This window comes from Mustela lutreola, chromosome 5 (assembly GCF_030435805.1).
Source record: "Mustela lutreola isolate mMusLut2 chromosome 5, mMusLut2.pri, whole genome shotgun sequence".
Taxonomy (NCBI): domain Eukaryota; kingdom Metazoa; phylum Chordata; class Mammalia; order Carnivora; family Mustelidae; genus Mustela; species Mustela lutreola.
This window is the reverse complement of record NC_081294.1, coordinates 49540663-49567873: the sequence shown is the minus strand read 5'-3', so window position 1 is coordinate 49567873 and position 27211 is coordinate 49540663. Positions and strand designations below refer to the sequence as shown.

Genomic DNA, 27211 nt, shown 5'->3' with positions numbered 1-27211 from the left:
GGTATTTCGTACGTGGGCTCTGCAGCTAATCAGAGTGCCTTGGCCCACTGATTTCCTACTTCTGTGTTTTCCACATGTTCAAGGGCTCAGTTCAAACACCAGGCCCACCAGCTTCTGGAGAGGCATGGCAGTGCTCAGCTCTGACGGGGGTGTCTGCCTCAAACAGAGATTTTCCAAAGGATATCCCGTAGTAGATGAATCATTCCATTAGGCCAGGTTCACTTTTCAATCCAGGAAGCCGCGTGCCTGCTGGGTAGGGAAACTCAGATAAAGTTGTTGTGGCTGTGCTCCGAGCGCTTGTAAATATCATTGTCAGTGTCTTTGATACAGGTTCCATCAAGATAGCGTGTAAACACTGACAGGTTAATTATGTGTTTTAAAGCTATGTTTATTGAGAGCTGATGGGAAGGCTGTGAAATGAGTCCTTTACATATCGCAGTGACAGTTTTCTCCCCACTGTCTTCCCCAGCTGATTACGCCTCATGCCATCCGCGTGCAGACTCCTCCCCGGCACATCCCTGGTGTTGTAGAAGTCACATTGTCCTACAAGTCGAAACAGTTCTGCAAAGGGACACCGGGAAGATTCATTTACACAGGTAAGAACCGTTGCAGATGGTGGACACAGAGCTTTTCCTCGGATTTGTGTGTTTTGCTTTATCTTGTATGTCTACATGGGCATTGTATTTTAAAATCTCATGTGCAGGGCCGTCTTTCTTTGTCCATTTCACCACATAGAGGACCAGATGACTGGCTATTATTGTTAGTATTAGTATATCATTATTTAAGACTTCATCTGGGTGTCCATGTTGAATGAGAGGTTTGGTAGAAGAAATTGGTTGGATACCTAAGCAGCAGCCTGAGAAGTAAGGAAAGGAGGAAGAAGTGGTAGACAGTTCACAGTCTCTCTGTACGTTAAGCCATCTGTGTTGGGGTTTATTTGCTTTATGGAGTATGGATGTGCTTTAATGAACAGGACAACTTTCTTCAGCCTGGTCATAGCTGGGGAGTTGGTAGTTTCCTATTTCATTCTGGGTTGGTACTTCCTTCTCCTATAAAGTGTGTTTTGCCCTCCCTAAACAGCCTTGGCACACATAGATCTGCCTTGTGGTAAGAAGGTAGGGTTGCAGAGTGGAGGCAAATTGACCACCCCATCAGATGGAGAGAACCAGGCAGGTTCCCCGTGGAAATGCAAGCACGCAGCCCAAGCGTCCGTTGTGTATGTCAGGAGATCCTCTGATTGTAATGTGCTAACCGAAACACCCACGGATCTTTCTATAAATCAGATTCTGATTCAGTAGTCCTGGGTGGGACCAGAGACGCTGCCTTTCTAACACACTCCCAGGGGAGACTGTGATCTTGGTCCATGGGCCTCACTGGGAGTAGTGACATTCTAGGCCCTCTGCTTACGACTGTCATCCCCAGGTAACTGTCTCCAAGAACTCGTCCCACGTTTCCTTCTTCATTCAATAGAGGACCACAGGGCCTGACTAAGTATGGAGTGTAGGTTTCTTCCACACGAAGAAGATCCAGAGCAGTGAAGAGAGAACTCTCTTAACACATCCTAATTATAGCCATACAATTAAATGGACAGATTTTATTTTGCTGTGACATTTTACCTCATTTTACCTCATTTTACCTTTCCTTTTTGTATTTTAATACCAGGAACAAAACCAACCATGCTTGTTCGTCTCAATCTCTCTCTCTCTCTCTCTCTCTCTCTCCTTCTCTCTCAAAATTATAAAAACAACTAATGTATTCTGACCCTTGGAAATGCCTCCCAGCCCTTTAAACAAAATGCAGGTTTGGTGCCTGCCTGACGATTAGTTTTAGTTAATTGAAAATTATAGGATTGACCCAAGAGGAAAATTTTGTTTGCACTCCAATCACTTTTACAAATTAAGGAAAATTACCACAATTTTGTTTAGCTAAGGTTTCACACTGAGTTCAAGAAATTAGCTCAGCCATCCCAACAAAGTCAGCACTTTGTTAGTGAGCACTTGAAAAAATAATAGTCTATCTGGAGTTCTGTGGTGTATACAAACGAAGCATAGAGAAAGCTATGATGCTTTATAGAAGTAGGCCAAGTGTTTTTAATTAGGCTCATTGGTTCAGCGTAAGTTTTGAAGAACAATCAAACTAGCAGATTAGCTGTTTCTTTTAAAGCTAGGATTTCTTGCCATTCATTTTTCCCATGAGAACTTCCACATAGCACTATTTTTTTTTTTTTTTTTTACAAGCCTCATTATGGGCCTGCAGGAAAAGGACCAATTGAAACTTCTGATACTGTAACATTCCCCACCATCATTCCAGTGGATGGGAGTTTTTCACAATGTTCCTCACTGAACTCGGTGTTCTGGAACATATTACAAAACCACAGAGGCCAAATGTTTTCTCTGAGGAGTTTGGACTCTGTTTTTGGCCAAAAACATTTAGGCTTTGCTGGCTGCTTATTTACTCTGCTATTAAGAACAAGAAAAAGGAGAAGAAAAAGAAGAAGAAGAAAATGCCGGTGTGGTGGGAGGTACAGGAGGTAATCAGGCATGATTCCGCTTTGGTGACAACATCCCTGCCCATTAATGGTTCCATTTTGTGGTCAGGTCTCATTTAGAAGAAATTATTTTTAATCAGTGTTCAACAAAATATCCCCTTGAGCCACCTGGCCGTAAAAGTTTAAAAAAAAAAAAAATCATCCCCACTAAATTACTTAAGTTCTCAAAAGAAAATAGCTAGGGACCCATTATGATTTGGAATTTTTTTTAACCACTAAAAAAAATTGCTTTCAATTTAAGAAATAACGTCTTGAAAAACATGTATCATACAGGAATTAGGATCCAAGGTAAAAAGCGATGGATTTGCAAGTCCAGCAAAATAGTTAGGACTAAGAGAGAGAAATCCTGGATGTGTTGCACGTGTGTATGTGTGTGGGAAATTTAAAGTCTGAGAACATGCTTCTTCTGATCTTGCCTTAAACTGTGGGAAACAGACAAGAAGACGTACTCTATTAAGCATTCTAGGAGAGTTCAACTTCCCTCCGCATTGGAGAAAGAAAATTTTGAAGAAATTAGCACAGAAAATTCTCCACTGATGGAGTTACCTGTTAGCTTGCTGGGATATTACCTCATTTCTAATGTAGGGGAATCTCTGTTAATTTGTCAGCTACACGTGGCCTCTTAATTAGCATTGAATGCCCCTACCTAGGATCACTTGTTCACAGCTGGTGCTCCTGATTTACTCAGTTTACCTCTATGCTTGTCACCACTGACCAACCAAGGCAGAGATGGTCATAAAACCTTTCTGTTCTTTATATCCAAACAACCCTTCAGGCCGTAGTGAATGTGCAGCCATCCTTTTCTGTCAACCCACAAAAGATCCCACTTCATTTTCTTTAACTTCCATAGCATTTCAAGATGTGAAGCTTGATTTTCTGGACGGGCTGAGCCAATGTCTTGTTTCTTAGTGGAATGTCACTTGGAATTTTTCCCTTAAAAAAAAAGGCGGGGGAGGGGGATATCCAGGGACTGAAAACTCACAACCCCAATTTAAGCACTGTTGCAGTTTGCTGAGTGTGTGAGGGAGTTTGGGTGTGTGCATGTAGAAGTCTCTAAAAAATCCATACTTGTTTAAAAAAAAAACAAAACAAAAAACTGAGACAGGAACAGCATGGCCTAATCTATGCAAATAAAGGCAGACTTTTTGGGACGGGAGGAAAGAATTTGACTAAACACAGATTGCCTGCAAGCTGGCTCCACTTGTGAGGAGTGGGAACGCTGCTCTCCATCATCGATTCTTCAGATCGGGGACACAGGGAATTCTCAGCCGCCAGATGTGCAGGTCTCTGGGTTCGCCCAGTCTGTGAGGGAGCAAAGTGAATCCCAACTTGATCAGAACAAATAGTACTTCCCAGATCCTGCTTATTGTGTCCTGTTATTCTTCTGTAAGAGTTTAAATTTTAAATAATGTTTCCTGATAGAAGGAAACAAAACCCCTTTCTAATGACAGGACTGTTTTCAAAGCCCTCTTCTGGGGTCTGGTCCATCAGTCCTATAGGAAGTAAATCCACCATAACCCCCCAGTACCACGGAAAAAGGTCTCCCCAATTCCTTTATTCTTCTCCCAGCTTGTTTTCCTGCTGTTGCCACATCTTTAAGGGACTTGGATCTTTTAGAATTGTAATCTCTCCTGTGAAGCTTTAAGCAACCTCAAGAGCTGATAAAGGACTCTAAGAAGCCTTTAAGATGCTTCTTCTAACTTCTAGAATTGGTTTCCCTGATGAGAAGTGGCCAAATCCAGTTTTGCCTCATCACTATTCTTTCTCCACTGGGAAGGGTGCCATCTTTGGAGAAACTGTGACGGGGAGAGTAAGCCACCAGGACGGTGTCTGACTAGCTCAGGTGGGCATGGAGAGCTATGGATGCCTGCTCTCCGTCAAGCTGGGGGAAGCCCCAGTGAATGTGGTTAGGTCACTTCTCAGATCATTCTGTCACCAAGTTCCACTGTTCTAAGGATTTTTCACCAAATTTCCCGCCCTTGTGGAAAAACTAACTCCAATTTCTGTATGTTAGTCTCAGAATTAACTTTGAAATGAAAATTCTTCCTGGAAATACTTCCTGTGTGTACCTCATGCCCAAGACAGCTTTGCATGTAGGAGGGGTCACCTTGGCTGAATGTACTCTATGGGACTTGATGCACCATGTCTTTCAAGTTTTTCTTTTCTCTCCCTGTTTATTTTCTTCTCCTTCCTTTTTTTTTTTTTTTTCTCTCCATCCCCCCACCTTTTCTTTTCTCCTCCCATTCTTTCCTCTCTCACTCCCAAGGAGACAAAATGACCTAGTGATGAAGGGCTTGGGTTCAAGACTAGAAGGGGGTAGTTGGAACACTTAGCTCTACCACTCACTATGGAGGTTATTTTGGGGACATCATGTGATGGCTTTGAACCACAGTTGCCTATTCTTTGCAAGGGAATAATCCAGGGTTTGTTTTAGTATCAGGGAGATATATGTAAAGCACTTTTCATGAGCTAGTCTGAGCACCAGCCAGATACTAGTAGTTTCTATTGATAGATGATGGCCATTGTTCTTACATTAATTCATTCATTTCTTGCTGAGTCCCTGCCATGGTGTAAATATTTTACGTGTATTGTTTATCTTCACCATCATTTCCTAGAGATCTAAGAGATGTCCTTTAGGATTTTAATAACAAAACAGTAGACATCCATAAATAAAAGAAACCAGTAACAGCAATCAACCACAAATAAAAATAGCAAAGTATGAATAAGGTAGCAAGAAAAAGAGATTAATAAATATGAATATAACAATTTTGATATAACAAATACTTTCTCAAGAATGGCCTCAAACAACGAATATTTTAATAAGGCAGCCCTGATTTATAAAGTTCTCTGGCACTGATTTTTCAGGAAAAACACACACGTTTCTTCTTGTTTCCATTCAAATTCCAGCTCTTCCTCTGGAGGCCATGGTAACATGGGTAGGTCCATCACTAGCCTCCTCAACAAAGGTGGTTATGATGTAATCACTTTAATTCCAGGTTCAAAAGTTTCAAGGCCAGAAGGCTCTGTTTCTAGTTCTTGAAAACCTTCTCCAGAAATGAAGGCTGCCACCCTGGGGCTAAACAAAGTCATCGGTTGTAAGGGAAAGTAAAGCGTTCATACCTAATGACTCTCATATTTGTTAGCCTCTTCCCACACTAATAATCATCGGGTTAGGTTTCGGAAAAGCCACTGTCATGGCATTACCCTGCATAGAAAGCTTCCCCTTCTGCCCAGTGTATGTAATATGTGGCCCAGCCCCCATGCTGGGCCAACTTCATGGCTTCTTGTGCTCTTAGCATCACTCAAACCAGTCTCCTCATTAGGCCTCGGGCTCACTTTGTAATTAGCAATGCAGGACATGGTAATTCCCCTGTAAGATCAGGCTCAAACTCTGTTACCCTTCTGAAGTGTTTTCTGGCCACTTTAGTATAGTGGACAGAGCACTGGACTGGGAACAAGGAGGCCTGGTAGCCCCAGCTCTGCTGCTGACTGGGACACGTTGCTTCCATGGTCCACATTCTAGTTACTTCCATGTAAAATGAGCCAATTACACTAGGCAACTTTGATGTCCCCTATGGCTCATCTTAATTGACTAGAAGAGTTTATATCCTTGGATGTCTTTTGTTGCATGTGCTTAAGCCATTCATTTGTCCTTCACTTCCTTTGCCTTTAGATCTCTTGTTCTGTTCCTAGGTACACAAATCACAAAAAGTCCACAAGCTCTGGAAGGAAAGAGTCCTCCTTCCCTGATCTTATACTATTTTGTACACTGTGTTGAAGCAATGTGACCCAGTATCTTACTTGCAATGGATGTTCTCTAATAATTGATTGACATATTGCCCAGGATCAATGGATCCTCATTGATTTTTGTGCTCTAGATGACATGGAATGTAAATAAGAGCTGTTAATTAAGAATCTATTCCCTTTCACTTGAAGTTTTACACACAGGAGAACACAGTAGTGGGGTTTCTGTTAAAGAAAAAAGAGTTGGATCTGTATCATAAATGTTCTTCATTTTTTTTTGCCTGTAAAATGGGAATATTTTAATAGTACCTTTATCTAAGAAGTAAATGGATCAATGTAGGTAATACAGTGCTGATCGTACCTGGTACAGTGTGAGTGCTCCTTAAAAGTAAACTCAAAAAGAGAGAAGCAGATAGTGTTTCTTTCGAAAATCATTAGAGCAAATTTTGGTTGACATTAAATACATGTCAGCTTTCATCATAATTAAAGAAGTTATCTCTTTCTAGTCAGTAGAGTAGGAATCAAAGATCTGTGTTCTAATTATAGTGATCCTTGCTGTTCATTCATTTAGCTTATAAATATTTTTGAATTGCCTGTTCTATTCTAGGCAATGTTCTAAACCAGTTTGGCCAATATTCTAAAACAGCACTGAGCCAAACAAGACATGATCTCTATTCTCATTGACCTTATGGTCTAGGAGGGAATGTCAACATTTCTAAGTTTACTATTTCAAATTTAGTTAAGTGTCCAAAAAGGTAGGAACTGAGTTCTAATAAGCATATTTTAAAAAGGTACCCAAACTGGTCAATTAGAGATATTTTTCCTCAGAAAAAGATGAGCTGAGGTTTGAAGGATGATTAAGAGTTAACCTGACGGTAGGTGGAGAGTGGGAGAGGTTGGGGAAAGAGAGTGAGTGTTCCAGCATAGAGGACATGTAAGAAGGCATTGAATGGGAGCAAATGTGGCATCTTGGAAGGCTGGAAAAATTCTAGTGAGGCTGCCAGATTAAGAGAGAGGAGAACAATGACAGAGAAGTCTGGAGAAGTGGGAGGGGCAAGCTTGTGCAGTCTTATAAGCCATGCGGAGGAGTTAAGTTGTCATCTTCAGAACAATGGGCAGTCCTTGAAGCATCTGAGAGGACAATGGACATGACTAGATCTGCGTCTTGAAAAAACAAAAGCAAAAATCTCTGGCTGGATGGCACATAGAAACCCAGAATGGATATTGGAAGACCTGTTAAGAGGTCACTGCAGTAGTCTGGGAGAGAGATTTGAGGACTTTAATTCAGGTGATAATGGGTGGAGATGGAATGAAGTGAGAGAATTCAAGAGGCATTGAAGAGGAAGTAGACTGGTCCTGGAGCTGGGTTGGACACAAGGGTGAGGAGAGAGAGGGCTTAAGGCTAGCAGGATTTTGGCTTCTTCCACCTAATGGATGAAGGGGCCATTCCTCCTCTGGGCATCCCCAGGGCCTTACGAGTATCTGAAAGAAAGAGTGGGTATAAAAATGTTTTGCAAAGGGTAATTTCTACACATATGTTAATTGTTAGGAAGACAGGCCTAGGCAGACTCAGGGAGAATCAGGGAAAGGAAGGCATGAGTGTGTTTTCTCTTCTATCAGATTGTTTTCACTTAGGATTCGGCTGAGAGAGGGCTGTGTCATGAACACCGGACTAGCAGTTCTGCCTTCACAGTGTCCTAATTGGAAAAGATTCAAGAAGAAAGAAAAATGAACAGGCTGCTCCTGTCCACATGTCTTGAATATTACTCTAAATGAGACATTCACATACAAAGAAAAGAATTCAAGGCAGAGAGAATATTTATTCTTTTTGCTTTTGTGATCCAGAGGGCAAATCCCAAGCCTCTTCTCCTCAGCAGAAGGGAGCTTTTTCACAAAATGTGATTGCCCCTGATCTGATGTATGCTGATGTGACTGGTGATCCCGAACCCTGGTATTCGTAAAGTTAAACACTCTTGGTGCCATAACAGGGACAACGGCAACAAGAATCACTAGAAGTACCCATTGTACTTCTGTGACATCTATAAAATGAAAGCCGTTTCTGCGAAGAATAAAGCTGGTATGAAGGAAGCATATTATTTTGCATATTTTATGTACATACTTTCCAAGAAATATGACCTTTATTTCCTATTTGGAGTGGAGTGTAATCAGGACTTGAGTAGCTAGTGTAACAGGATCATTAAAAGGGATATTTTCACTGACATTAGAAGTCTAAATGGCCACTAGGCCTTATATACAACCTTGGCTTTTTCCTGTCTACCCGGAGTTAATAAGTGATAAGGCCGGGAGAGAGATAAATCACAGAAATCCCTGTCCAAAGAAAACATATTGACTACAGCCAGGCAAATAACAGACCATAACCAACGGCCCCATTCATCATTCATGTAATAGGGATATAAAGTATTTCCTACCAAAGAAACCATATAGAAGGAAAAGGCAGATAAGCTGCCCCAATCTAAGGCATGTGATTTGGTTATTAAGGGACATGAACTATTTGTCACATGGCTTTAATCTTTAAGATGTGTGGCCATTTCTAAACTATAAATTTCTGGTCAGGGATTAGAAAGCTATTAACAATAAAGGTAGGGACGGAGTTTTATATGTATTCTTGCCAACATAATGCAACACTAGAGAGTCTTGAACCTCTAATCTATTTAGCATGATATAACATGATTTGGTTTTCAAAGCCAATAAACTATTTGGAGGTCTTCAAGGCTTTTGTTTTTGTTTTTATCCAGCATCATGATAAATTAACCTTTCAGGTTTTTAACTGTATGTTGTAAGTTTCTCTAACATCCTTGGCGGGGGTGGGGGGGGTGCGGTGGAGTGGGTAGCAAAATTAAATTTTTTTCTTTTTCTTTTTTTCTAAGGCTTATTCCAAATGTTTGGTAGAGGGTTATTTTCTGATTTTTTGTTTTGTTTTGTTTTTGTTTTTGTTTTTTTGCCCATGTTTACAGTGGTGTGGGTGCTAGTCTTCTGTTCCTAATTAATTAAGTGATATGGGGTCCACTAGAGCATTCAAGCTTGTTTTTTTTCTTTATTACAACGTAGTACCTAGTGATTTCAGATAATTTCAGAAATATTAATTGAAAAATTATTAAAATAATATTAAAGTCGCTCATACTTCTACCAGTTTTTAAAACATTAAATATTCAATAAGTGTTAACGGTTAATATTTTTAATGGCCTATGTCTTTCTTCTTTGTATGCATATATCTGCCTCATCACCAAAATAGGGTGAGACCTTACATCATAGTGCGTGATTCATTTCTCACTTAGCAATATGGAGGAAACATGTGTAAGAAAACATAGGTGATATAAATTTAAAAACAACTTTTAGCCTTTCATAATCATTCCACATCTTGGTAGACTCTTGGTAGAATCTTATTCCATAATCTTATCTTGTTGTAGCGTAGATACCTTGAATTTGGGTTCTGGTGGTCTCTTTTTTTCCTGAAAACCCCCAGCACAGATCAGTAGTCCTATACCTGCATTCTTTGGTGTACACATTGGTTGAGACCCACCAGCCAACCCCAAATGAGTGTGTACATTGCTCCAAAGGTCTCATATCTCGGGGTGCCTGATGTCTCAGAGGTTGGTTCCAGCTCTCCGATGCTCATTCAACTACAGAATGTGGAGCTGTGTGTTTTCCACTTAAACCCAACTTGCGGGTTTATGAGTTCCATAAATTTGCCCCCTTGCCCTATGAAGCAGTACCATACTTTCCATACTAGAAATGGGAACGTATGTAAGAGGCTTAACATTTCTGAAATTGAATGAAGTCCAAAATAATGACAATTGTGTAGGAAATTGAGGTCCCTCCCAGCAGCCCCCCTCCCCAGGATAGCAGCATTCCTTGCTAGAGTTTTGAATTCTTCTTTTCTCTTTTCTCACTGCTGATAGGACTACTGATCTGCTGGCTTTTCACCCTTCTGACAACCTTTCTTCAGTTTTATCTTATCATCCCCTCCTTTTCCACATTTTTTTTTTTTTTTTTTTTTAGCACTGTTGTCTCTTTCAATCTTCTTCCTCTCTGTGTTACTGAAAAGTAAAACGTTCCCCTCCCTGAGAATCTGCATGAGCCCGGCTCTATTATTAGCCCATTTTATAAGAAAACTTAGAGAGATAAAGTGACTTCCCCAGGGTAATGTAGTTGATGAAAGGAGGAGCCAGGATTTGGACCCTGGTCAAGGGAAACCAGAGCCTGCATGGCGGTAAACCTCCTGGGCTGCTCTACTTCAGCTCATTCATTTTTGGAATTATGTGACCCCCTCAAATTTGATTGTTGGTGATGGGAGACGGTGGGTATTTCTAGGACATGTGAGGTCTGATAGGAACTGAAGCCATATATATATATATATATTTTTTTTTCTATACATACTTTTTTTTTTTTTTTTTTTTTTTGAGAGAGAGAGAGGGGGGGGGGAGGAGGATAGAGGGAGAGGGAGAGAATCCCAAGCAGACTTCCTATTGAGCCTGAAACCCCATGTAGGGTTCAATCTCACCACCCTGAGATCATGACCTGAGCCCAAATCAAGAGTCATAGATTCAACTAACTGAGCCATCCATGCACCCACCCCTCTTTTTTTTTTTTTTTTAAAGAGAGACAGAAAAAGGAAGCCTTTCATGTTTTGAACAAGTTGTATCATTATGAACGTAATGCATACTTATACAGAACATTTTATCAACACAGAAAGTATGAAGAGATCCATTATCCCACCCCTCAGAAATAATCAGTATTAATACTTTTTAGTTTTCTAATATCTTTGTGTTACTCTTATGAATTTTTATCAGTATATCACAAGATGTTTATATAATTTTGCATCCTTCTTTTAATTTAAATGGTAAAAAAAAATTTCCTCTGCTAATTCCGATTCTTCCTAAGTGCATTTTATCAGATATACAATAGTCCCTTTTGTGGCTGCATCATAATTTACTTAGTCATTCCCTACTGTTGGATAGCCACATCTTTTCTTCCATAGGACTTTTACCAGTGTTTGTGTCAGAGTAGAACATGGTCTTGAATATAAGGCATTCCCCCATTTTCCGAACATTAAGTTTTTCAGTTTTAGGAATAAGTGAACTGTGTACATATTTGTAGATACTAATGAATTATCAAATGTCTACTTATAATATTTCACACATTAATTTAGTGACACATGCATATTTGAAATCACACACATAATTTACAACATTTACAAATACAACTCTTTCCACTTTGAGGATTACACTTTTATTTAGACTTAGACATCAGCATTTTTGTTTGTTTTTGTGAAAACCAGAGCCACTTTAAATCCCTTCATATTTGGGGCACCTGGGTGGCTCAGTGGGTTAAAGCCCCTGCCTTTGGCTCAGGTCATGATCCCAGGGTCCTGGGAGCGAGGATCGAACCCTGCATTGGGCTCTCTGCTCAGCAGGGAGCCTGCTTCCCTTCCTCTCTCTCTGCCTGTGTCTCTGCCTACTTGTGATCTTTCTCTCTCTGTGTCAAATAAATAAATAAATAATCTTAAAAAAAATCCCAGGGGCACCTGGGTGGCTCAGTGGGTTAAAGCCTCTGCCTTTGGCTCAGGTCATGATCTCAGGGTCCTGGGATCGAGCCCTGCATCGGGCTCTCGGCTCAGTGGGGATCCTGCTTCCTCCTCTCTCTCTCTCTCTGCCTAACTTGTGATCTCTATCAGATAAATAAATAAAATCTTAAAAAAAAAATAAAAATACTGAAATCCATCCCCAGAGAATTATTATTATTTTTTTAAAGATTTTATTTATTTGACAGACAGAGATCACAAGCTGATCTTGTGCAGAGGCTTAACCCACTGAGCTGAAGGCAGAGGCTTAACCCACTGAGCCACCCAGGCACCCCCCAAGAGAATTATTTTTTGAGAGGCATGTTCTCTCCGCCTATTTCAGCCCTTTCCCGTTGGTGGGTCATATGTCATGTGTGACTCTTGGATATAGATTAAGTACCAAACCCCACAGTATGTCTGATTTGTGCAGACTTCTGAGTGGGCCTCCTATTATTGAAGGTTCTGAATGTGCAGGTGGAGACCATCCCATTCCTTTTCAGGTCGAAGAATCTCTGCCCAAACTTCTCAGTGGTGAGGGGGCAGCCAGAAGCTGGGGCTCCCTAAACTGAAGGCAGAAGCAGCAACAGGAGAGCAGACTCTCCTTGTGTCCTTGGCTCTTCAGCCTCCAAATGTCAATGTTCATCTCTTTCCTGTTAATGTTAACGGGGGTTCACGTCTTTACATCTTGGGTGGAAGACCTGACCAGCTTGGCAGAGCTACCTGGGATTAGCTTCCCGGTTTGGGTCCAGAAGTCCCACCATCCAGTTAATGGGAAGTTAACTTAGATCTTTGTTTAATGCCAAAAATAGATTCACATTTAAATATCTGCAAGGAATAAGGCCATCCAAGTGGTTCTACATATGTATGTTGTTCCCTTGTAGTGTTAACTGATTATTAAAATACTCAGTGAGACACAGCTGCCTCTTTGAGGTTATTGGAAGGTTTGGGTCCCAGAAAGTCCCTGGGGGATCTGTTCTGAGTGAGGTTATACATCTGTATCTCTCCAGTTTCTTCAAGACTAGAAAAATGAATCATTTGCATTGGCTAGCTCAGAAGACACAGGAATCTCATCCAAAAGCTTGAAAATTAAATTTATAAAATTAATAACACCAAAGCTAAAAAATTATGTGACTTGTCAGAAAGTTCTATGTCAAGGCCAAAATACAAGCTAGTCTGGGTTCCTGAGCCCCTGCATGTCTCAGCTTTGTCTTATGTCTATGTAATTAAGTCAATTTAACTTCAGTGTAGTTTTTACAGTTGACCAAGCCTTTCCCATTCAATTCTTTTCTGTTAACCTGTGAGGTAGGAAGAACAGGTATTTTTAGCTTCGTTGTCACTGTGAAAATTGGGGTTTAGAGGGAGGTGAAGTTGTATATTTAAAGTCATTTAGGTCACTTGGTGATAGAGCTGATATCAGATTCATATTACTCCAAATGATTGGTTATACTATAAGGTATCTCATCTTTTTACATCTACAAAATGGACTCATACTACTTTTACTCCATTTTTTCTTTTCTCTCTCTCTTTTTAAGCTTTCTATGGACATAATTCACTAATTAGATTGGGGGCTTCTAGAGTTTTAGACTGCCATTCTGGTACTGACACATTAATTACATGTATTTTATATGTAGCATTTACCATCAGCTGATATGATCTGGATTATGTCTTTGTTTACTTGTGTATAGTCTGTGTCTCTCACTAGGATATAAACTCCATGAAGGCAGGATCCTTGTCCGTCTATACTAGTGCCTAGTACTATACGTAGCACGAGTGGGGAAACTCAATAAATATTAGTTAGATCAATGAATGGAAGAACCTATGAAGGAATGGCTGAGAAACTGGCCATAAATTTTTGGTATGTGAGCCTTAAAGATGACCTAGTTAACCCAAGTTGTTGACTTCTTCATAGATGAGGATAACTGGGCTTACAGAGTTTAAAAGACTCATTTAAGTCACTTAGCTAGTAGTATCTTTATACCAGAGTCCTTTTCTTTGACGGGTTAGTCAAGAGCTGATCTCCACACCGTGTGTATTCCCCTTAGGCTCATTTAGTTGTAAAGAAACTGTAGGACTACAGATCTCAGGAGTCAAGACAGATCCCTGTTTGAATCCTGGCTCAGTTGATTTCTAGCTGGTTTCTTAATAAATCTGAGGCTCCTTTTCTGCTTTGTAAAATGGGGATCATATCTCTTAGGATTGCTGTAAGGATTCAAATAAATGATGCATATGAAAAGCTTAGCAGAATGCATGGCATCTAGTAAGCACTCAATTAGTGGTGGATCTTACCAAAAAAGGATTTGAGAGAACAGATTCCTGTAAGTCTGAATTTTAGAGAAAGAAAGTCCCTCAGAAATAGCCTGGGCCAATTTTTCCGATTTTGTCGAGGAGGCAGCTAAGGCTCTGCATAAGAAGGAGGATTTTCCAAACCAATACATGATTGATTTACATGTATAAGCAGAACAAATCATATAAAAATGGATTTGCTAATTATTTTGTGAATTGTCTTGCATACTCGCAAATATTTAAAAGCATCGCAATTTTGAACGTATATGAAAATCATTCAGCCAACATCATTCTGGTCACATGACAGTCTCTTTTCAAATTTTTTTAGGTCATTAATCTTTGAGTACAGTCCCAAGAAAAAGGGGAGATTGTAGACCATGTGTAATTCCTTGGGCCTCCAATATATGATCCGTTTTGTTTTTTGTTGTTTTTTTTTTTTTTAAGTGTCACAGACATCACCATTCTGATCTGTTTTCTTACATCTTTGTCTTTCTGTTGACAAAAGAGGAAAGAGCTTTTCTTTACCTCCAAGTATGTCAAAGTCTCACAGAAGAGTTATGTGCCACTGCCACCACTGGCAAAGCAGAGTCATGGAATTTAAGGACATTTCCTTCAGCCTTTCTTTTTGGGAGAGCCTAGTGTTAGAAGAAACATCTGTCAGACACCAGAAGGCTGTTGGGAGACTTCATTAGGACTAGAGGGTCATTTTTTCAAGGTATACACCAGGGAGGGTCTTGGGTGGGGTCCACCTGAAGGCATGGTCACCCATTAGAAATTTATGGGAATGTTCACATCTAGCCATGGGGCATCTGTGGGCCCTCCCATTCTGACTTTAAATTTCAGTTCCCTGAGGTCCTTGAGGTGATAAGATGTGGTAGGCTTTGTCCCATTTCGGAATCTTCTGCTTCGTGGGTTGCAAGGCAAAACCATCATCATGAGGATCAATGAGAGAGATTTGCAAGATGGCAGCAATAAGAGACAAGATGAAAACCGGCTTGGGAAGAGATCTCTGCCGTGGGCCTAGCACAGTGAGGAGTTTTGTTCTGCTTTCTGACTGGCTGACAATGAATGAATGGATGAATGTATGAGTTGCTGTCAGGTGTGTCCTGCAGTAATCAGTGAGGACAGTATCACTGTATCAATAGCATACCTTAGTTCATTAAAAAAAAAAAAATCCAGATTATATAAGGTGCTCCTGCTCTAAACCTTTCCTTGGGGTTTGTGTTAGAATTCAAATAGATTTTTCTTCAGACCTTCCTAAAAAGGCACTCAATTGTTGGTGAAAAGCAAAAAAGGGGCCAGATGTCCATTGCTGCTAAATGTAATGAGTAGAGTAAAATGTAAAATATATTAATTCCACTTTCCTAACTACAGCTAATTAAGGGTGGCTCATTTAAAAACAGACCTAATTTAATCCACTAATATAAGTATTCAATTAAAGTTGTTCCCACTGCTTGCTTCTCCTCAGAAGACTTTTTCGTATACTTATATATGATGCATTCATGGTGTGAATCCTTTCATGGGTCCAGGCTGTAATGGAAGAGCAGTTTCAGGACATCATAATTGCCTGAATTAAATAACATGTATGTAAATGGAGATTTGAGTGTCACTCGTGCTCTGCAAAGCTATAAGGAATTGAGTCCCTATATCCTGATACCTTTTAGCCTATCAGAATGAAGTGTTTCCCATTTTATTCTATGCTACTTAGAATAGTTTATTGCATTATTAAGTGCATGTTACAAGAAGCACATTGTTGTTTAAGACTCATTGATTTAAGCAGAACTATTCTTATAAAGTTTCGTGGGCTTTTACATAAAAAGAGAAGAGCCCATATAAAATTATAAAACCTTAATGTAATATAACAGCCTATAATATAATATTCTCCCATTTTCTAAAGAAGCCACCAAAAATTTTTAATGAGTTTATTAGAACTACTGTTTGTGAATTCGGGGTTGTCATGTCTAATTAGACTTAATGGATTTAAGTATTTCTTTAATGAAATCTGTAGCTTAACTCGTCAGGGTTATATTCCTTGTCCTCCTGCCCTTAAAGTGATTTTACTTTATTTTTATTTTTGGTGGCATTAGAAAGAAATGAAAGACTATGATTCTGCCTCATTCTCAGATGGATATAGTGAAAAATACAGTGCTTATTATGAAGTTAATGTGAATTACCATGTAATTACCACTGGCTGCACTGTAATGATTATTTAGTTACCACTGAGCATTCCCTGCCAAATAACACACATTATTTCATAGGAAGCTTAGAATTAACTCAAGTCATCCCGGAACTCACGGAGAGAGTCCTATTTCCGATCTCTTTTGTTAAGTGTAGGCGCTGCTAATGTTAACATCTAAATAATCAAGCTTGGAACAAACCGACAGCCAAACCGGGTATGAGTTTACATGATTTGATTTGCTGATGTTTTAAACACTTAGCGGGAGACAGCTATAGAAGCCAATTAAATCTCTCCAAGGTGCTCAGAGTTATCTCCTTTGTGAGAAACAATTTAAGGGAATTGCATTGGCCCTTTAACTGGAGGGGAGAAGAAGCATTAGGAATGAAATTTCAGATGCAAAGTGCTGATCAATCGAGCCTCCTTTTGTGTTTTTTCAGCCCTGTGTGGTTTGGGCTGCTGATATTTTAAAGGATTTGCACTCTCATTTTGCAAGCGCAGGGTTATGTTAAACTTTTCTCGGTGAAAATGTTCCTTTGGTTATTGATTATGATGTGCCTTTAACCAAGGCATTGTGTTGGAAAGAGTCAAACAAAAACAAAAACAAAAAACATGTCAGTACATCCCGTCCCTTTCAGATACGGGATCTTATTTAGTGTGCCGGAATTCCCAGTTTAAAGTAATCACAAAATTTATGGAGAAACGGATAAAAAAGGTTGTAAAATATCGATTTGGGGAAAATAATAACACAACTCATCTATAATAAGAAGAAAAATGAAGCAATAATTCAGGGGGTATCGAGCGGCTCGCTGCTGGGAGTATTGATCTAGTCCTTTACGGTATGAGATCGCACCTGAGATTGTTCTGAAAGAAAGAACAGCATTCCTTCGCTCATTATTTCTCAGATACTATCGCCTTGTTACACGGGCCCTGCAGAGTTGGGATTGTTGCAGCTGGGACAGTGGGACATGCGATAATAATAATAAATAAATAAATAGCTCAGAAATCTATATGGCCTGAAAGCCACAGTGCCTGGTCTTAATAACACATTGGCTCTGATTTTCTAAATTCTTCGTTGCCTTAGAGTAGCTAATGACAATCCCAATACTGTGTGGTTCGTTTAGGAAACAAACAGATCTTCATCTTCTATAATGGGTTCCCGTGTTTGGAAGGCATTCTTGTCTTGGCTGAAGAAGCATGCATCTGTTGTGTTCCTTCTTAGGTCACTAAATTGAAAACAATACATTTATACCATTTGGATGATGGGAAGTGCTGGCTTTAGCTTTTGTGTGTGGCATGGGTTTATATCGTCAGACCATTTTTGGACGAGGCAGGAATATTATTGTTTCTGAGCAAAATGTTAAACATGGCTTGCAACTTAGAAATTCACATTCACACATCATGAATTTATAAGTTTATCTAGAATTTCTAAGATGTTAACTGACAAAGTGACTTGGCAATGTGTGCAGGCATCACAGTAACTCCTTAAAATGGCGGACTGCATTTCATTGCTGAAGAATTCTAGGTTCTGTCTAGACTTTAAGATTATCCTATAAATAATATTGAGGAGACATGAATTTGGTTTTGCTCTCATTTTACTTTTTTTTTTTTTTAAAGCAGAGAGGGTGCGATAATATTCAAATTCCAATTTAATAAATAAGGTTTGATACCTGTTATGTTTCAGGCATCTTCTAGGTTCTGTGACCCAGAGAGGTGAAGTTCTTGCCCACAAGACACTTATATTCTAGGAAGGGAAGGAAGGCAATACGCAAGTAGCAAAGGGGCTTCTTTAAGTAGCAATTAGTACAATAGAATATAGACAGCATACAAATGGGTAGGACTTGGAGACCGCACAACATCATGCTGACAAACACGTTTTTATTTCTAAGCGTCTGTTTGTTTCTAAGCGATTTTGCCCGGTGCTAAAGTCATGCTATCATTTGCCCAGAAGCTTCACTTTCCCTACCCTATCCTCCAGTCACTCTGTGATCATTATCTAGAAATATGAGCCACACTGGCTGACTGTATGCTCAGCAGATCGAGCACCCTGAAATTTCAATAAGCATTGATCCATGTCATTGCACCAGATCCTTGAAATTGTTGTTTCTATAATATTTGTCTGTCCCTTTCTGACTCTAAAGGAGAAAAAAAAAAAAAGTTGCACGGAACAAGAGGCTGATACTTGGTGTCAATAAAGGTGGATGGAGAGGGAAGGATAGAGAAGCAGAAAGAATAAAACATTGAACCATCAAGACTGACTCCCAAAATAGCTTTCAATAAACTGCGAAACATACCCCTCTTTCTTTAGCTACAAAGTAAGATTGAAAGTCATCACTGAGTCTTAAACTGTGAATATTGAAATTGCGAGATGTATGGTTCATTTAGTGGAGACGTTGGTGAAGTGCAGAAGTCATTTTAACTTTGTCTTTTAATTTTAAAGATTTATTGGGTGCAAGGAAGGAGAATATTTATAAGCGTTCTTAGGTATTCACAAAACATGTAGTTGCCAAACAGTGCAAAGAATGGAAAGAAATCATCATTACGGAGCTGGATGATTCAGGAAATGTGGTGATAAATATGGGAGTGACAACATATTATCTCAGCCCCTTCTAGCTCCACATTTTTGAGTCATGATTATCAAGTGTATCACTGCGGGGAATGTGCTAAGTCAGTTTGGAGCTAGAGGAGTTTTAGTTTTAAAAGAATAACCAAACAGTGTTTGGGAAATACAAATACAATACATGATGTCAAGTCATCTCAGCTTGAGTAAATATATATTGTATCATTTGCTTCCACCCTTTAATTTCTTGTAATGAAAGGAAAGTGGCAAGCAACAAGAAAGCAATTAATTGCAACATGATTACTTAGCTTCTGTAGTGTCTGAATTAAAAAGAACATTAAGATAACTTTTCTAATAGCTCATTTTTTTTTTTTACTCATTGATGTCTTTAAATGGCAGGTGCATTGGAATTGTTTTAAAAGACTTATTTTTTCCCCCTTGTTTGCAAAAGGAGTTTGTCAAAATGAGCTGTTGATTATTTTGTGGTGTTGTCCCAAATGCATGAAGATAAATGTCATATCATAGCTAATCTATTATCATCTCTTTTTTTTCAGCTGCTTTTTTTGATTTGAGACAGGCTGATTATTGAAAAACAAACTTGCGCTGTCACTGTGATTCGTTTGTACGAGATAGTTCTCTCTCATTAGCACCGAGTCTGGGACGCAGCAATACCGTAGATGTTGAATGGATGTGTGGATGAAAAGAATGAGTGGATAGATAAAAGCCCTGCTCTTTGGCCTTTGACATGTTACTTTGCCACTTAAACCTCAATTTTTGTATCTGAATAATGGGGGAAATGGACATATCTTCTTGACTAGTTTGTTGTAATGATTAAAATAGATAATATGAGTAAAGCACTTAGCACATTATAAATGGTACACATTAAAGACTCAAGAAATGGTAGTTCTTATTATTGATGACCACAAGTCGTTCTCAATCTGTGAATTGATTTTCTGACAGTCTATTTCTACTTGGTACACCAGTGTATTTCTAGTGCCCAGTGCTATGGCTGGCCTAGAGTAGGTGTTCAAAAAAATGTTTGTTGACTGAGTGAGTCCCCAGATTCTCCTTCATAAATAATAATGGCTATGACTGCTAACACTTAAAAGGCTCTTGCTGTGTACCACATACCACATCTAAACTTAAAAAAAAAAAAAACCACTATGAGACAAGTACTATTATTATCTCCACGCTACACATGAAAAAACTGAATCGAAGAGGAGTTAAGTTATTCAAGGTCGTGCAACTAGACTGTGGCAGAACCAGGGTGAGAGCTCAGGCAGACTGGCTTCAGATTATTGAGCATTCGGCATTATCTTCAACATTTAGGTACAAAGGTAATGTGAAATGTTGCAGTACGCCATGATCATTCAACAGATGTTTACTAATCATGGTCGATATGTTGGTTACTGGAGGTACCTGTGTAAGATGAGGATAGTCCCCACCCTCATGGAGATTACAGTCTAATGCGTCTGACTTCCCAGATTTCATTTCATCCCTTACTTCCCTTGGTGTCTGTTAGAATTATAGGTCTTACCTGATGCACTAGAAGGAGAGTGCAAAGGTAAGCCCGAAGGGGAGACTGTTAGGGTGGCATTGTAGTGATTATTACCCAACATACATCGCACTCTCTAGAAAGTATAGGATGCATGCTTTTCTGAAGCCCTAGATGCCGCTGCTTTCAAATTCTGTGAGCAGACGTGGTCTTGCCTTCTGTACCACAAAGACCTCTGGGTCAGTGCTGAGCCAGGTGTTGCTCCAGCCTAGCCATGAGGAGACAAGCCCCTGGATCAGCCTGGGGATGGTGATGGTATGTAAAAAGAGCCCTTTTTAACTTTTCTGAGCATCTGGGTCTGAAGTCATGTTATTTACAGAGAAGTCCTACCACCTGCTTCTTTTGCATCCTGTCTCTCAACCTCAGGGCCAGGAGAATCAGTGGACCACATTTGAAATCTGTGGCAGAATTTCCCACGAATCTGTAGGTGTGTTTGACTATGTCACATGTGTAAATTTCACTCCCCTTTGCTTGTTTCTCCTGTTCTGGCTTGCTCTCCTTATTACTTAGTTCATTCATTCCTCATTTTCTTTATTTACCAAATAGTTATTGGGGAATTAAAAAAAAAAAAAGGCCCCTGGAAAAACAGAGTTTGCATTTTTTTTAATTTTTTCAATTTATTTATTTTCAGAAAAGCAGTATTCATTATTTTTTCACCACACCCAGTACTCCATGCAATCCGTGCCCTCTATAATACCCACCACCTGGTACCCCAAACTCCCACCCCCCCACCACTTCAAACCCCTCAGATTGTTTTTCAGAGTCCATAGTCTCTCATGATTCACCTCCCCTTCCAATTTACCCTAACTCCCTTCTCCTCTCTAACACCCCTTGTCCTCCATGATATTTGTTATGCTCCACAAATAAGTGAAACCATATGATAATTGACTCTCTCTGCTTGACTGATTTCACTCAGCATAATCTCTTCCAGTCCCGTCCATGTTGCTACAAAAGTTGGGTATTCATCCTTTCTGTTGGAGGCATAATACTCCATAGTGTATATGGACCACATCTTCCTTATCCATTCGTCCGTTGAAGGGCATCTTGGTTCTTTCCATAGTTTGGCAACCATGGCCATTGCTGCTATAAACCTTGGGGTACAGATGGCCCTTCTTTTCACGACATCTGTATCCTTGGGGTAAATACCCAGGAGTGCAATTGCAGGGTCATAGGGAAATTCTATTTTTAATTTCTTGAGGAATCTCCACACTGTTCTCCAAAGAGGCTGCACCAACTTGCATTCCCACCAACAGTGTAAAAGGGTTCCCCTTTCTCCACATCCTCTCTAACACATGTTGTTTCCTGTTTTGTTAATTTTGGCCATTCTAACTGGTGTAAGGTGATATCTCAATGTGGTTTTAATTTGAATCTCCCTGAGGGCTAATGATGATGAACATTTTTTCATGTGTCTGATAGCCATTTGTATGTCTTGATTGGAGAAGTGTCTGTTCATATCTTCTGCCCATTTTTTGATATGTTTGCCTGTTTCGTGTGTGTTGAGTTTAAGGAGTTCATTATAGATCCTGGATATCAACCTTTTGTTTCCTTTGCCTTTGGAGACATATCTTGAAAGAAGTTGCTTTGGCTGATATCGAAGAGATTACTGCCTATGTTCTCCTCTAGGATTCTGATGAATTCCTGTCTCATGTTGAGGTCTTTTATCCATTTTGAGTTTATCTTTGTGTACGGTGTAAGAGAATGGTCGAGTTTCATTCTTCTACATATAGCTGTCCAGTTTTCCCAGCACCATTTATTGAAGAGACTATCTTTTTTCCACTGTATATTTTTTCCTGTTTTGTCGAAGATTAATTGACCATAGAGTTGAGGGTCCATATCTGGGCTCTCTACTCTGTTCCACTGGTCTATGTGTCTGTTTTTATGCCAGTACCATGCTGTCTTGGTGATCACAGCTTTGTAATAAAGCTTGAAATCGGGTAACGTGATGCCCCCAGCTTTATTTTTGTTTTTCAACATTTCCTTAGCGATTCAGGGTCTCTTCTGATTCCATACAAATTTTAGGTTTTGATCACCTTAAGCACAGTGCCTGATGGAGAGTGAAAAGTCCAGTAATGGTTGTTGACTGGACAGATTGATGGGTGGGTGAATAAAAAGAAAATTAGAGAGCTGTGTTTATAACTTTAGGAGATTATTTTTAATTAGGATTGTGTTCAAGCAAATTATTCGAAATAATTCTTGAAGCATGAGTAAATGATTCAATAAAAAAGCACACACACACACAAAAAGTAAAACCAAATCAAATTTATCCCAGTAGGGTTCAGTGATTTTTACAAAACAAAAGTCATTGATCTAGAATCTCCCAGTTTCGTCTGCCTCTGCCTGTTACCAGTCAAGATGACTGATTATCCTGGGAAAGGCTCTGTGGCCTATCTCATAAACAGAAAAAAAAAAAAAAAAAGCAAACCCACAAAAGCTATCTCACACTTGGTCAGAAGACAGCCCAAACATTTTGTTTCCAGAGGCTGGGAAAGTTTAGCTGTGGTTGATTTGGCCGAAGGGGAAGAGCCTGCCAGAAGAAGAGCTTGGATCTTAGAGGCTCAGCCATGACCAGATGGTATAAACCCACCTCAAGGACAAAACACCCTCAGTAAGTTAGGACTCTGGGCTGACTCCAAAACTTATTAAGGTTCACTACTAAGTTTTCTGCCCTATTAAAGTACCACAGACATTTTGGTCAGGTTAGAAATTTCAGGAAGAGAGCCTTAAAAAGAGAGAGAGAGAGGGAGAGACTGATTTCACACTTTGCCTTTTAAAATAGGGAAGCACCCAGCTGTCCTGATCTAGACTCTCTTAGTTAGAACCTTATGTGATCGTCAGGTGATCTTTCACCAAACTATGGCTGGAATATTTGGGTACTGGTGTTCACATCCACTGGTAGACCCTGTCCCAGACTCTCTCATCAGTCTTCATGGGATTCTCCTGACACCCACCCACGGCAGCCATTTCCCACAAAGGCCTGCTCTTCCCTCCTTGCTTCCACAACTGATGTGTGTGTGTGTGCTCGGCTGCTAAGTGTGCACTTGCCTTGTGACAGGCGTTCACTAGGTCTGTTACAAGTCTCAGCCTTTTTGTTTTCATTTCTGTGAAACTTCCACCCCCCCGCCCAGTATCTCAAAACACCCTCATAGTCCCTGTCCTTTCTCTGGCCTTTGGGCCTTTAGCTAACTAATCCCGAGAAGCTTTTAGGGGTCTAAAAATGAAACGAACTTCACAAAACAGAAGCAAGCCTGTTGTTTCTTTGAGTTTCATTCTCTGTCTTGTATTGAGTGCCAACTATATGCAAAGTGTGGTGCAAAGAATGTGGGATACAAACATGGATCAGGTGGGCAGCAGAAATGAGCTGAGGGCAGGCGGTGTTGGTAGATGCTAAATCCAAGTGATAAAATGCTCTTGTGGAAATCTAGGTAAATGGCTGTAGGAAACCAGCCTGGGAAACCAGGGAACTGGAGACTGGGGAGTGGTTTTGCCTGGGGGACTGCTAGTGTAGGATGCCTTTGAATTCCAGTCTTCTGCTTTTTCCCCTTGTTATCATCTTAAAAATAGGCATGCATAAATTATATAACATATGACACTGTAGAAACTCTGCTGCATCTCTCTAGCTCCCATTATTTTCATCTCTTAGTTAGAATATGTTGTATAGGATTCCAGGAGCCGTATGCAAGTAGTTTTCCAAGTTCATCATTTGCATTCTTCTTCTCTGCCCTCTTATCTCCTCCCCACCATGGGAGATTTTACGGTACTTAAGGTATTTTTTATTTTATTCATCCTGTTATGAAAAATTCCAAACACTCACTTCAAATCAGTTTTTGGTAAGAACAATAACTTGTGTTGAAGTGAGTAGAGGTTTTTCCTTCATTCAGGGCCTTCCACTTTTCAAAGGGCAATAAGTGCTTATAATAACGAACAAAACACCTTGGGGCCCTGGTCAGGTAAGGATGATGGATTTGGAAACAGGCCTGGGAAGGGGAGGCATGGGCAAGGGGGCTTTTATGGATACATTTTTAAAAGAATACACGAATGAGTGAATACCTCAGCCCTGATTTAAGAGCAAACCTTATTTCAAGATACCCTTTTGTGGATTTCTCTCTAGCTAGATTATTGCAGTTTTTGAGCATTTTGCTATGAAATCCTCCTATTTTATTGCACCATTATTTTGTTCAGACTACATCATCAGTTAAATCGTTGAGACTGAGATCCATGTGAACACTGTGGTCAGCCTGGTCTATGCTCAATGAAAAGTCATTGCCCGAGGGTTGGGTCACATGATTGCTACAGGTAGGGAATGGCCTTTCACCAACAGCAAAGATTTACTGACTTTTGGACAGCAACAATCAGCTTTCATATTTCAAGAGAGTAAATTAAGTCTTGTTAATGGTGATACCTTCAAAGGACATTTTGGATAGCAGACTTCAGCTAGAGCTTCATGCAGTAATATGCAAAAAATGCAGTTGACCAGAAGTTTACAGTTTTGACTAATAGGATTATTAGTCAGTGAGTAATGCTTCAAGTTTGCCAAGTCCCAGTTTATAGCTGGACCTTCGTAAGTCAGAACTTAGTGTTCCAGCAGTGAGAGACACTATACTTGCAACTTCAATCTCAGATAGAAAAATATCAGCAAACACTACATCTTGGCCAAAAAAGAAAACAGGGATATTGATGTTACACCAGATACTTGTGCTAGATTTGGTCTCCTTTGTTTGTAGGATACAGAATACAGGTGATCTCTCTGGTGGTTGCAATATGTATGAAAGTAAACATTTTGGGAAGTAGAAATTTGAAGAAGCCATGTGGTACTACTAAGTAATATGGACCCTGGAGAGAGTGATCAATGAGGATCAGCAATTTTGATGATATTGTTTATTGTCTGAATAATTTATTGTGCCCAACACATTGACATACTCTACATAGCTAGTAAGACAAAAACATGGTCAATTTGAGGAATAAAAGAACACATTCAACCCAAAGTTTGGCTCGAAGGGGGAACAAACCCCAGCTGGTTGATTGACTTCATTGTTTGAATTCCAGCTGGTGGTTTTGGGGTGGTAGACACACATCACGGGTTTCCTGCCTTTAACATGCTAGTTGTTAACCAGTACCTTGAATAAGGAAAGCGTGTTGGTCTAAGATGGTAGCCAGAATCCAACAGATAGCTATAACTTCTTTCTACTAAAAATCTCTTTCTTATCTCTTGTTCTGTTTCTAGATGTGTGTCTCAGTGATTTCACTATTAATTGTTTCTAATAATTCTGCAGTTGGTGGCACTTTTGGAGAGTAGCTTGGGGATGTACACAGCCTTTCCTCATTAAGAGATTTCCTGTTATACAATGCATTGAGGTTGTGAGCTTCTACTCTTGTTTCCTTTCATTCTTTCTTCCTTTCCTTTTAAACTTGAGCTTGCTTCACCAGAGAGAGAAAGACTAGCCCAATTGTGTTATCCTGTTAGATTGCTTAAACCATGTTTAGATAAAAAATTACTTTATGCTTTTCTTACTACAGTTCATGATTTCCATTTTGTAAGGCATCTTTTCTGAATTTTGTGCTTTATTATTCTTGCGGTGTTGAGCGAGCGAAAACAAACTCTAGTTCATAATTCACTTTAAAGAACATACCCTTTCTTTCTATTTTCTTGTTAAAACCAAATTGTGTGCAATTTGTAGGAAATTGAAACCACATTTTTCACTTAACTTTCCAAAATTAAAATTTATGGGGAAAAAGAAGCAATAAAACAGTTACAATCTGGTCATCTATAATTATCTATGTGGTTTGAGCAGTTCTACATTTTAAAAAATGACACTGAGAACTTATCAAGATTTTACAACCATGGGACATTTCACTTCTCTTTCGGTGCTTTGGAGCCAAGACCTCCACCAAACACTCAAAGTTATACCATGAATTTAGAAATTAGATGTATAAAGAGTAACTTGGAAGTGCATACAAAACAATGGACTGTATCTAAAAATAGTCATTTCTGCTCTCAATAATGGAATTTATTACAGTAAAATTTGCCGTTATATACTGTTCTTATTTCAAGTGTTGTCTCTGATTTCAGTTGCTTTGACATTCTCTTGTCATGCCTTACCTGGTAGGAAGAAAACCACAGAACCAGCCAGACACACTGTTTCTGTTTATTGGTGCCACCATTGCTGTTTGAGTATCTCAGCTCCCAGGGCTCCCTCCATCGTTACGGATTCCCTAGGAAACCAGTCCTTGAGGATAGATGAGCGCTGAGCTGTGGCAACATTTTTCTCAGAATAAATAGTTGTTTCCCTTGCTCTTTTGATATTGCCATCTCCTTGTCTCCATATTATAACAGTAACAACACATTTAGATTCTAAGAAATTTAACACTTAAACCTTAGTTCTCACTATTTCCCATTGTGGACATATGCCCATATTTGGACAATTTGACTCAGCCCTGGTGAAGTACTTCATTCATTCTTTTTTTTTTTCAGTCAGCAAATGCTTACGGAACACCTATTTGGTTCTGAGTCTTATGTTAAAGTCTTGTGTAGTGTAGCAAACAAAACATTACAGACAGTCCTGGCACAGAGGAAGGATTTCATTGAACCTTAGCACCATCATTAACATTTAAGAAATGTATAGATGGACACATCTTTGGCAAGTACAAAAGAAAAAAAAAAAAAAACAGAAACATTTAAAACCACTAGAGTACTGACTTGAATTCAATTGAAAATTATACTTCTGCCCCAGATGAGCTTATCAAAGAACTTACAAAGGCTCAAAAGT

General features: G+C 39.5%; 1 protein-coding gene across 8 annotated transcripts in view; it reads left to right on the top strand.

Moving 5' to 3' along the window:
- Positions 1-27211, top strand: part of EBF1 (EBF transcription factor 1) — a 388001-nt gene that overhangs the window by 306283 nt on the left and 54507 nt on the right. For all 8 annotated transcript variants that reach the window (XM_059174181.1, XM_059174177.1, XM_059174180.1 and 5 more), the window contains exon 10: positions 470-596. In XM_059174181.1, coding sequence (XP_059030164.1) covers positions 470-596 — 127 coding nt within the window. The remainder of the gene's footprint in view (positions 1-469; positions 597-27211) is intronic.